Here is a 12,566-nt window from a genome sequence, read left to right on the forward strand (position 1 = left end):
TAGGTGGCACTGATATACAGCACTGATGGGCACTCATAGGTGGCACTGATGGGTACTTATAGGTGGCATTGATGGGCACTCATAGGTGGCACTGATAGGTGGCACTGGAGGGCACATATAGGCAGCACAGATAGGCACTGATGGGCGACACTGATAGATGGCACTGATAGGCAGCACCGATCAGAGGCGCCGGCAGGCATCACTAATGGGCACAGAGTGCCATCCCTAATAGGCAATGATTGCCATCCCTGGTGGGCTCTAGTGGGCTTACCTGGTGGTCATGTGTAGGCATCCCTGGTGGCCATGTGTGGGCATACTTGCTGGCCATGGGTGGGCATCCCTGGTGGTCCTGGGCTGGCATCCTTGGGGGGCTGCACTGATAATCAATCAGTGCAGACCCCCTCTGTCAGGAGAGCAGCCGATCGGCTCTCCTCTACTCGTGATTGTCAGCACTAGTGGAGGAAAACCGGATACACAGCTTTTCCTGTTCACACTGTGATCAGCTGAGATTGGACACAGCTGATCACATGGTAAAGAGCCTCTGTCAGAGGCTCTTTACCTAGATCAGGGATATGCAATTATGTGGACCTCCAGCTGTTGCAGAACTACAAGTCCCATGAGGCATAGCAAGACTTTGACAGCCACAAGCATGACACCCAGAGGCAGAGGCATGATGGGACTTGTAGTTTTGCAACAGCTGGAGGTCCGCTAATTGCAGATCCCTGACCTAGATCATAGATGCCGTGTGTCACACTGACACACCACACCACCAATCGCCCGAACTGCATGCCCGCGGCTTATCCTGCTGGACATCATATGACACCCATAACTGAACCACTTCCCGGCTGTCATTCTGGTATAGGCTGGGCAAGAAGTGGTTAAACAGGACAAATTCTAAAAAAAATCTGCCCTAACTCATTCTTACTTTTTTCCCCTAAATATATATTTTTATATATTTCTATTTTTCTAACTAATCCTTTTAAAACTTTCCTTTTTCCTTTTATTTGTGTTGTTCCTTAAAAAAAAAAATTGTGAATTTATAATTATTTCCAGCAGAAGCCTGGAAAGCATTGCACCTGCGATCAATAGATGTGGGCTCCTTCAGACATGTCCTCTGGTATTCAGCTCGTACCTCTGGGCTTTTTGTTTGTAAGCTGGAGGACATGTCAATAGACTACGAGAGTGCTCATCAGTGCCCTCACATCCCATTAAAACTACAAGTCCGTTTGATGCAGTGGTAGATGGTACCTGTAGTTTGTTAGTTCACAGGAAACTGTGAATGAATTATGTGCCTGTGTGGGCGGAGCCCTGCACAGCCACGCTCATTTCAAACAGTGATAGCGGGTGCAGGGAGAAGAATCCCAGCCCGCTGTCACAGTGGATGGGTGATCTGGGAGAGAGGCAACAGGAGCTGGAACATCTTACATGTTCCACCCTAAACACGGGTGGAACATGTAACATGCTCCGAAGGTGAACTAACCCTTTCATTTTTTTTTTTCTCACATTTCAAAATAACTTTGCAATGCTTTTTACCAGAACTGTAATTTTAGTGTTATTTTAAACAGGACAAATTATAGAAAAACAATTAAGCCTCTTACACACGATCGGACTTTCCGACAACAAAACCATGGAATTTTGTTCGAAGGGTGTTGGCTCCAACTTATCTTGCATACACACTGTCACACAAATGTTGGCCAACAATTATGAACGTAGTGACGTACAAGACTTACGGCGAACCGATGTGATATCTCCATTACGAACGCTAGTTTTACAAGACCGAGCTCTTCCGGCTCGTCCTTGATTCCGAGCATGCATGTTTGTACTTTGGACTTTTGTCTGATGGACTTGTGTACACACGATCGGAACGTCCGACAACACACATTTGTTGGTGGAAAATTTGAGAACCTGCTATCCAACATTTGTTGGTGGAAAGTCCGACAACAATTGTCCGATGGAACGTACACACGGTCGGATTTTCTGCCAACAGCCTGACATCCAACATTTCCCTTCGGAAAATCCGATCATGCGTACGAGGTTTTAATCTTTTATCTACAGTTACATTATGTTTTGCTGCGCTGCCCAAATAAGAAAAAAAAAAAAAATGTTTTGCGTTTTATTACATTTTTTGGCTATGAATTGCATAAAAAATTTTATATTTTGCAAGAAACTATATAAACCAAAAGTAAGCCTTTTTGTCCTAAAAAAAAAAAAAAAAAAATAGTCAATTACTTTGTTTTTTTGACAAAATTATTGCCAAACAAAAGAAGTAATGTAAAGTTGCTCCGGTTGCACAATAGTTAAAATTTCATATATGACTTACCATGTTAATATCATTTCAAAACATTTTTTAAGTGTTATTTTATCTGCGGCTTTATCTAAAATAATAACTGGCGATCCTGCCATAAAGATATTTGTGCAGGCACTTTGTGACAATGCTCTGTCTTTGTCTCTTCAATATTTGTCCTGCTATGTCATCTCATCACACATGCTTCTGATGGAAACTTTTAACTAGATGAGCCAACGTACATAATGAAAGCGTGTTGTCACTATCAGGAATCCCACTCTGAGAAATGCTATGCCGCAGTTGCGGGAAAACATGCATGTAGACAGAAAGTAGACTGCAGAAGATTAGAAGTACTGAGATGCATCAAAGCATAAAAAAAAGATAAAATAACATTAACCGCTTACTGACCACCCCACGTATATGTACTGTGGGGCGGCGGCTCCTACAGGCAAAATCACGTACCCGTACGTGATCGCCTCTTCCGGGTTTGCCGCACGCACGCCACCGGCGTCTAGCTCCCGCTGTGGGAGCCAATCAGCGGGTCCGGCGAACCCCATGTCCACCCGGACCCACTGATTGTTCACGAGAGAGGCAGAACGGCGGTCTGCCTATGTAAACAAGGCAGATCACTGTTCTGCTAGTTGGGGAGCCAGAGATCCTGTGTTTCTACTAAGCAGGAACACGGATCTCTGTCTTCTCACAGCCAAAACTCCCCCCACAGTTTGAAAGCACTCCCTAGGAACACATTTAACCCTTTGATCACCCCAGATGTTAACCCCTTCCCTGCCAGTGTCATTAGTACAGTGACAGTGCATTTTTTTAGCACTGATCACTGTATTGGGGTCACTGGTCCCCAAAAATTGTCAGATTTGTCCGCCACAACGTTGCAGTCCTGCTAAAAATCGCTGATCGTCCCCATTACTAGTAAAAAAATAAATAAATAAATTCCATAAATCTATCTGATTGTTTGTAGAAGCTATAACTTTTGCACAAACCAATCAATATACACTTATTGGGATTTTTTTAAACAAAAATATGTAGCAGAATACATATTGGCCTACATTGATGAAGAAATTTGATTTTTTTAAATTTTTTTCATTGGGTGTGTTATATAGCAAAAAGTAAAAAATATTGTTTTTTTTTGTTTGTTTGTTTTTTTTAATTGTCGGTGTTTTTTGTTTATAGTGCAAAAAATAAAAACCACAGAGGTGATCAAATACCACCAAAAAAGAAAGCTCTATTTGTGGGGAAAAAAGGGACATACATTTTATTTGGGTACAGCATTGCACGACCGCGCAATTGTCAAAGTTATAGCAAAAAATGGCCTGGTCATAAAGGGGGGTAAACCTTCTGCAGCTGAAGTGTTAAAAATGGCTGTTTATGACACACAGTTCTTTAGTAAATTAAATCCAGTCATTCAGTTAGGGATACATGTGCAGTACTTTAATGGCTGCTGTTGGTAAAATCGGTTTTCTGTGATGTTACTCCATCAGAAATGTGTTATTGGCAGCAACTAATAAGAAATAGTGTGGTAATTGGTATCTATTTGCAGAGGATGATGTGTTTCTGGACAATGAAGCCTTAAGACAAGAATATGTCATTAATGAACACGGCTTGTTGTATCAGGGAAATAAAAATTTTATTGTTACTGCCCCATGGAACTTTGGACAGGTAAGATTTATTTTTATCAGTTTATTTATGTATGTATTTATATATGTAATCATTTATTTTGATTTCTACTTACTCAACTGTGCGTGGGCTAGGTGAACAAAATAGGAGGGGAGATGCATATACTAAAGTTCAACGAAACGCAACAATTGAGGAATTTATATGCCATAAAATTTAGAAATGTTAATAGTTCCTAAGCAGAACCCTGAAGAATGTACCTTTTGTCTGGAATATCTCCTGAGAAATAGCAGGGTACTTCTTGGTATGTGAGGGTGCCCAGGCACTTGTGTTCTGTAGCCTCATAACTGTATACAGTATAAGCAGTGTGAGATCTAAGGCACTGCTTCCTCTGACTTCTAGTTTCATAAGATTTGGAGAGAGATTTGGTGATGTCACTATTGTGTTGCTGACTGTTCTCCGTGTTGGAGGCTCTGCCATGAGGACCAAAGCCCTGCCTCTGGTGGTGTTCAACTCTCTTGATATGGGGGGCCTTAAGTGCAGCCTTCAACATCACCAAAGGGCCACACATATAATTTAGTGAATATTCAGTATCAGAGACAGCAGACACAATCAACATATAGTCAAAGACTATGCTTTTGATACAAGAAATGGTCAGAGACTGTGGACATAACACAGGAGTTGTCTGCAGTTGTATCACAGCAGATATAATAAAAGAGATAGTTGGCAACTGGTCGGCAACTGCAAACAAGAGATGGTTGGAGACTGCCAACATGATACAGGAGATGGTTGGAGACTGCAGACATGATACAAGGGGTAGTCAGCAACTTCAAACATGATACAAGCGATAGTCAATGACTGCAGACATGATACAAGAATTAGTCAGAGACTGTGAATATAATGCAAGAGATGATCAGAGAGTGCAGACATGATACAACATAAAAGATGGTCAGAAACTGCAAACATGATACAAGAGATGGTTGGAGACTGCCAACATAATACAGGAGATGGTTGGAGACTGCAGACATGATACAAGGGGTAGTCAGCAACTGCAAACATGACACGCATGACGGTGAGAGAGAGTGCAGACATGATACAAGAAAGAGTCAGAAACTCTGGATATAATGCAAGAGATGATCAGAGAGTGCAGACATAATAAAACATACAAGTGATGGTCAGAAACTGCAGACACGATACAAGTGATGTCAGAGACTGCGGACATGATACAAGTGATGTCAGAGACTGCGGACATGATACAAGTGATGTCAGAGACTGCAGACACGATACAAGTGATGTCAGAGACTGCAGACACGATACAAGTGATGTCAGAGACTGCGGACATGATACAAGTGATGTCAGAGACTGCGGACATGATACAAGTGATGTCAGAGACTGCGGACATGATAAAAGTGATGTCAGAGACTGCAGACATGATACAAGTGATGGTGAGAGACTGCAGAAATGATAGAGGACATGGTTGGAGACTGTAGACATGGTGCAGGAAATGGTCAGAGACTGTGAAGGTGCTAAAAGAGTGGTTGTTGGAGACTGGATTCATGTTTCAGGAGACAATCCTAAACTAAAGAAATATTACATGAGGCTGCTATAAATCACTGCCATAACAGGACAATAGGGAAACACTGATTAGTGCCTGTAGAGCTCCCAAGGGCTGCACATAAAGTGACCAGAGGGCCCTATGCAGGCCTGAGACTGCAGGTTGTAGAGTCTATAAGGATGGCCACCTCCAAAAACAGACACAGTGCAATACAAGGCATGGCAAGTAGGTAATGAGGAATTATCAGCTGCAGGGGGACTACAGGCCATATTGGTGATTAGTTCTTTGCCCTCTTTCTCTTTTTTGGTGCACAGCTTCCGGGGCTCAACTCCTCCTTAACTCTTACTACAGTTAAGAAAAAAAAATACTCAGGTATAAAGTGCAGGCACCAGTGTTACTGACCGACCAGGGGGGGTTGGCATACTGTTTGCCACCCCCCAAAAAATGTTTTAACCTGAATTCTGACCTGTTGTAAAGGGCAAACTCTGGCACTTCTTAGTATTGTCAATGAAAAATAATTACATCTCAGTTGTACTTCATATGTATAATCCCTTAAACGAGTTAGTCTCTTTCAGTTTGACCCAGCTACAGACATTCTAGGTGACTCAAAAAACATAAAATGTGCAAAGTTGCAGTTCAATTTCAAATGCCACATTCAGTTGAAAAACCTGTCCCCTATCAGTATGCTGGGGAGAAGGATCTATGGTCTATTTGTGGAAGCAGTGGTCTCTCTCTGCAGTGACCCTGTTAAGTCAGAGCTAGTGCTCTCCAATCAGCAAGAAGCATGAGATTTACTGAATAGAGAGCCCTAGCTCTGAATAATCAGGGGGCGCGTCACACCTCTGCAAAGACTTTTCCTTCTCTACAGAAGGTACAGGCTTTTCTTTTCAAGCTATGATGTGATAGTCAATGAACTATACTATTTGTTTTGATGCACCTGGAATATATTTACCTGATTTAAACTGAAATTTCTGTTGGGTTTCAGGGCCCAATTCACACTTGTGCGACTTGTCATACAACTTTGGACATCAAAGTTGCATGACAAGTTGTTCCCCATGTTTTCCAATGATAACCATTCATATTTGCAAGACCTAAAGTGGCAGCGATTTCAAAGTGCTGTAGTTAATGCACTACTTTGGCCTGAATTTCATGCAACCTGAGGGCCATAGACTTCAATGTTAACCTTCAGAAGTTGCATAAAAGTCGTACCTGAATATTATACAACGCAACTTGTGTACAACAGTTGTCCATTATCACTGGTCAAAGCCAAAGTCATATCTAAATTACACCCAATGATAGTTGCGTCAAAGTTGCACCAAAGTTGCACTCCAGAGTCCTACAAGTGTGAATGCAGCCTGATATTTAATAAAATGTTCAGCTTTGTGTCAGATTTGAGATTACTTCAATCTATCATGTGAACTTATTTAATACATAGTAAATGCTACTGTGACCTGTACGTTGTAGAGAAGTTCTGTTACAAAGTTGTTTGACGTTTCTATATATACAGGACTTTTTTTTTCTCAGAGAATAGGTGCAGGAAATTCCTCTTTCAGAGTCACCCCTTGTATCCGCCCCCTACCCACCTTCGAGCACCCCCCCCCCCCCCCCATCAACAACAGATCCCTCACGCAACAACGGACCACTTCCAACAATAGACCCCCGCAGCAACAATAAATCTCCCCACAGCCAGCATCAGTAAACCCTCCCCACAGCCAGCAACAATAGGGGCGACATAAGATCCCTCACCAGCAGCAATAGACCTCCCCAGCAACAATAGACCCCCCCTGCAAAAATAGATCCCCTCCAGCGACAATAGGTCCCCCAGCAGCCAGTATCAATAGACCCTGAAGTACACCCCACCACCCCTCGCCATTACATACTTTCAGTGCTGGAGGTGCCGGAACTGCATTTCCCTGTGTTTCCACTGTAAAAAAAGCCCTGTATATTGAAATATTGAAGTTTCAGAGAACACTTGCTGGGGAAATTAAAGCAGAGAGGGAAAAACAGTGACCTGGTAGTGGTGATGGTACAAGTTGTCACTCTATTATGTGGTAAACCACACCTTAACAATGGGGATTAAGTTAAAACAACATTATTTCATCATCACCCCTCAGGCAGGTTATTAAGTTGACAGTAAGAATCACCTGAACAAGTTCAGCGAACAATAATGTGTTAGCTTTATTTTTCAGCTTTGGAAAGCAGACAGGACGTGATTGAATTTTTGTGGTTTTTTTTTATTGCATTTGGCACAGGTGCTTTCATTATGTGACACAGTGTAAAGCTGGGGTCTTGAATTAAAACTCACGGAGGTAGAGTCAGTAAAACTTTCTTCTGGCAGAGGTCCAAATTTACGTGTGTGCTATAATAAATCACAGCCCCCCTTTACATCACAGTTTCCCCTGTACATCAGTGTCTTCAACCTACCTTTACACCACAGTCCCCTCTCTACATCAGTGTCCTCAGTCCCCCTATCACATCACAACCCCCTATTACATCACAGCCCCCCAATCCCTTTAAATCATTGTTCTTAGCCCCCCTTCCACATCATAGCCCCCGATTTTCATCAGTGTCCTCAGTGCCCCTCCTTCATATCATAGCCCCTTCTTTCCAACAGTTTCCTCAGTCCCCCCCTTCACATCACAACCCCCTATTACATCACAGCCCCCCAATCCCTTTAAATCATTGTTCTTAGCCCCCCTTCCACATCATAGCTCCCGATTTCCATCAGTGTCCTCAGTGCCCCTCCTTCATATCATAGCCCATTCTTTCCATCAGTGTCCTCAGCCCCCCACTTCATACTAATGTAAAGGGAGTTGAACGTAATGTTAAGGGGTGGAAGGGGGGGGGGTGTGTGGTGTGAACATTCCTTCCTGCAGGTCAGATCACATATGCAATTCCTGTGCGATTCAGTGCGGTGCATGCACTACTTTTAAAAAATGCACTTGCAGCAAATTGCACGGTACTACTACTGTACCATGTAATCTGGTGCAGGCAAACACACTTCAATTGTGATCTGCATTTGGGATGTCAAAATGGGAAAATATCGATACCCGCAGCAGATCACAGACCCAGTACATTCTGAACACAGTGTGGGAAACGCACACAGAAAGCGGGTTTCCTGCACCACTTTCTGGTGTTAGCAAGCTCTTACATAACCGACACCTTTCACATCACAGTCCCACCTCCCTTTACATCACAGTCCCCTCTTTACAGCAATCCCACGGTGTCCTCAGTTCCCCTTCACATCACAGCCCCCTTATCACCCCCTTTCCTCTCTTACATTATAGTCCCCCTTTCAATGGCAGCCCCCCCTGGACTAGAGCTGCACGATTTAGGCCAAAATGAGAATCACAATTTTTTTTGCTTAGAATAAAAACATCACGATTCTCGCGGCGTAAAATCTTTCACATTATACAAAAAAAATTGGGCTAACTTTAATGTTTTTTTTTTTTTTTAATTTGTTAAAGTGTAATTTTTTCCCAAAAAATTGCATTTGAATGACTGCTGCGCAAATACAGTATGACATAAAATATTGCAACAACCACCATTTTATTCTCAAGGGTCTCTACTAAAAAATATATATAAAGTAACAAGGGTAGCAGCGCTAATATCCCTAAGTGAATAATTAAATAGTGAAATTAACCTTAATATTTTACCAAGAAAAATATTAATACAAAATTATAAGCACCAACAAAACTAAATGTATTAAACAACATTCATTGATACAGCCCTAGCAGAGCAAAATAATAGTCCATAAAAAGTGTTGTGAGAAGGCCTGGGCTCAAATTCCGGTCTTCACGGTATATAATAAGTGATTGGGTAAAACATTTCTCCACCGCACCACTGTGATAGCTCAATATGAAATGTGCGCTTACCACAAGGCAAGCCCAAAGGAGCTTGCGACCTTAACCCGGTCGGGGCCTTTATCTGGATGGACTGGTAGGGAACAATCTCCACTTCCTATAGCCAGAGGGGATGATGAATAACACTGCTCCACCAAGCCACAGGGGATCAGTCACACCATGTAGAGATGTATATGTAACTCCAAATGTAAGGGATGTTTCCCATTCAGAGGTTCCCCGGGAAAAGAAAGGGAAACACCATAGCGTAATGCTGGTACTGAGGCTCCGGGTTACTTCGTACTCTTCATCTGTCAATTTCAATCAAGCAGATTATCTGCCATCAGAGCACACTCATCCCCTGGATGTCCCGAGCTGTCTCTGCAGAGGTCGGTGGATTCCGGGATCAGATCAGCACCATTTGTTATCCACATGCAAGTGATGCAGCTGCAAGAAGCACAGAGCCGAGCGAGGGAAGATCAGCACCGTTCATTGATACAGCCCTAGCAGAGCAAAATAGGGAAAGGGGCCTCAGGCCCCTTCCCTCGCTCGGCTCTGTGCTACCTGTTTGCTTATTTGAATAGACTTCCAATCTCTGCCCAAATCTGCAGCACCTCCTGCCCCCTGCCCGACCATGAGGATGACAGCAGTAGCAGGGTGGGAGAGGACATTCAGCTGCTAAGTGGCATGGTTGTGGACCAGGAAGGACTAACTTGGTAAGTGTCCAGACTGCAGTCTGACATTTAGTGGTCCCTGATGTAAAGGATTAGAAGCAAATTTAGATTTAATTTCACATGTGGTTGTCACTGACAGGCAGCTGTCATTTGACAGGCAGTGAGGAGGCAATATGTTGGCTCCTCAGCACCTGTTTTAGCCCATAAATGCCACACCACTGTGCATTGTTGTGCACAGCCCCCTTTCACTTGAATGGGTCACAATCAGAATGCAGGAGTGCCTGGTGAATGCAACAGGGGGCTTAATTCTATTTTCCGACAACAAAATCCGATCGCGTAAATTTCCGATCGTGTGTAGACAATTCCGACACACAAAGTGCCACGCATGCTCAGAATCAAGCAGAAGAGCAGCACTGGCTATTGAAATTCATATTTTCTCGGCTCGTCGTACGTGTTGTCGTTCTTGACATTCGGAATTTCCGACCAACTTTGTGCGACCGTGTGTATGCAAGACAAGTTTGAGCCAACATCCGTCTGAAAAAATCTGATGGATTTTGTTGTCGGAATGTCCGATCGTGTGTACAGGGCATAAGAAAGCAGCTATATGTTTCTGTGGAGGTCTAGGTTACAGTGAACCTGTTTCTTTGCCCATTATTTGCACTTCTATAGATAATACAAGAATAAAGAGACTTCCATTTATCTTTCTACTAATTTTAGTTTGAAGATGGAGTAGGTGAGATCTGCTTAAGAATTATGGACATGAACCCAAAATTTCTAAAAGACCCAGCCTATGATTGTTCTAAAAGAGGAGACCCTGTCTACATAAGTAGAATAATCTCTGCTATGGTAAGCACATTTTTTCTCTATATTGGAAGACAGATATGCTTGTGAAGTGTAGTATGCTTTAACATCATGTTATGTTCCCAATCCAACCTGTAGATCAACTCTAATGATGACTGTGGAGTAGTAGAATCCTCCTGGAGTGAGGTATTCACAAATGGTGTCAATCCAAGTTCATGGAATGGAAGTGTTAATATCTTACGGCTCTGGGACCGTAGTGGTTGCAGACCAGTTCGATATGGGCAGTGTTGGGTTCTGGCTGGAGTCATGTGCACAGGTAAATTATATATTTTTTCTTTATATCACTTAAGTACTAAGTAGAAATTAGGAGACCTCAAGCTTTGCTTTCTAGGAAACGTATGCAAACGAAAAAGTCTTTCCAATACTGAAAGTCAAACTGACCATCCAAGTTAGAGATCTGACCCAGATTCGACTTATTGGTTACCAGTGCTTAACCGTACTCAGGCCATCTCCAGATTTTTTTTTTAGTTTTGGGTGGAGTGGAAAAGGGATAGAGCCTTTGTTGACTCAATATGGGTCTGTGCACCCATTTGGGTGATTTCTTCTAATTTTTTCACTGTCTATGTGATGAATGCCAAACAGAAGAGAAAGTGAGGGAAAATCCTTTTCTTTCAATATGTTTTTATTAAAAAACCTTGAACAAAATATTTCCAAGACAAGTGTGACAATTAGCAGGCTGAATATTATCGGAGCTGTTGCTATAAAACTGATAAATTAGAGTAATTCATGGTCGCCTGAGGTCTACAGGAAAGCTGGCACTTTTGAAAACACTGATCTCCTGGTCTGATCCCCCACAGCAATCAGTTTCCCTCTTGCTGATCTCCATAGCACTATTGTATCCTGTAATAATGAGGAGATTGGATGAAGGAACCGGTGAGAGCTGTGGGAGCCCAGGAGATAGACATTCCCTGAAGTATTGGTTTCCAAGTAGACTTTGGAGGACCATTCCTCTGAAACAGAGCAGCATTCAGCATCAAGGACAGTAAAAGGAGCACTTATGGACACTGTTGCAGGCTATGCATTTCTGGAGAATTAAATACATTACTGGTTACTATAAGTACATACAATAGTATATTACTCCACCAGAAAAATCAACAAATTGTGCAGGTATAACAATAATTAGGATAGTCCAAAAAACTGTAAAGTAATATTGCGCTTGTGTTGAGTAGGTGTAAAGTAGCAACATATAATGTGAGATATAACACAATAATCAGTAAATATAAAAAGTAAGTTGCACTGAAAAAACAAATAAATAATAAAAGTACATAAAGTGTGACAGAAGAGAGGGGTCAATAAAGTCCAAACGCACAAAGGCTAAGATCACATAGACCAATGGCTATGGAAAATAAAAACTCCTCAGGTAGTGCAAGAAAAGGACACTGGAAAGGTAAATCCTCCACCTTAATAGTGCCACCGACATACAGGTTAAGATGTACTCTTACCGAAACACCAGGACCCTCTAATTATGAAAGGTCATGTCAGCCTTAGTACATCCACCTTTGGCAAGGTCCAAGGGAAAACATTGATGATGGTGTATACTCCATACAAGGTTCCAACAGACTTGGACTCTGGTTATATGGACATTCCAGCCATGACTCAAATAAAATGAAAAAAGCTCCAATAGTGTAAAACCTTCTTAAGGGAGTTTAATGGGCTAAAAACTGTACTGGCATATTTCCAACAAAGTAAGGCAAAACAGCAACAAAACGGCAGCAGATACAAGAGCA

General features: G+C 42.3%; 1 protein-coding gene across 1 annotated transcript in view; it reads left to right on the plus strand.

The window, feature by feature from the left end:
* The window catches only part of LOC141113456 (protein-glutamine gamma-glutamyltransferase 5-like), a 108,836-nt gene that overhangs the window by 38,191 nt on the left and 58,079 nt on the right, over positions 1-12,566 (plus strand). The window contains exons 4-6 of the mRNA XM_073606556.1: positions 3,837-3,955; positions 10,696-10,824; positions 10,918-11,095. Of these exons, the coding sequence (XP_073462657.1) occupies positions 3,837-3,955; positions 10,696-10,824; positions 10,918-11,095 (426 nt within the window). The remainder of the gene's footprint in view (positions 1-3,836; positions 3,956-10,695; positions 10,825-10,917; positions 11,096-12,566) is intronic.

The sequence above is a fragment of the Aquarana catesbeiana genome, linkage group LG12, assembly GCF_042186555.1.
Source record: "Aquarana catesbeiana isolate 2022-GZ linkage group LG12, ASM4218655v1, whole genome shotgun sequence".
Classification (NCBI taxonomy): domain Eukaryota; kingdom Metazoa; phylum Chordata; class Amphibia; order Anura; family Ranidae; genus Aquarana; species Aquarana catesbeiana.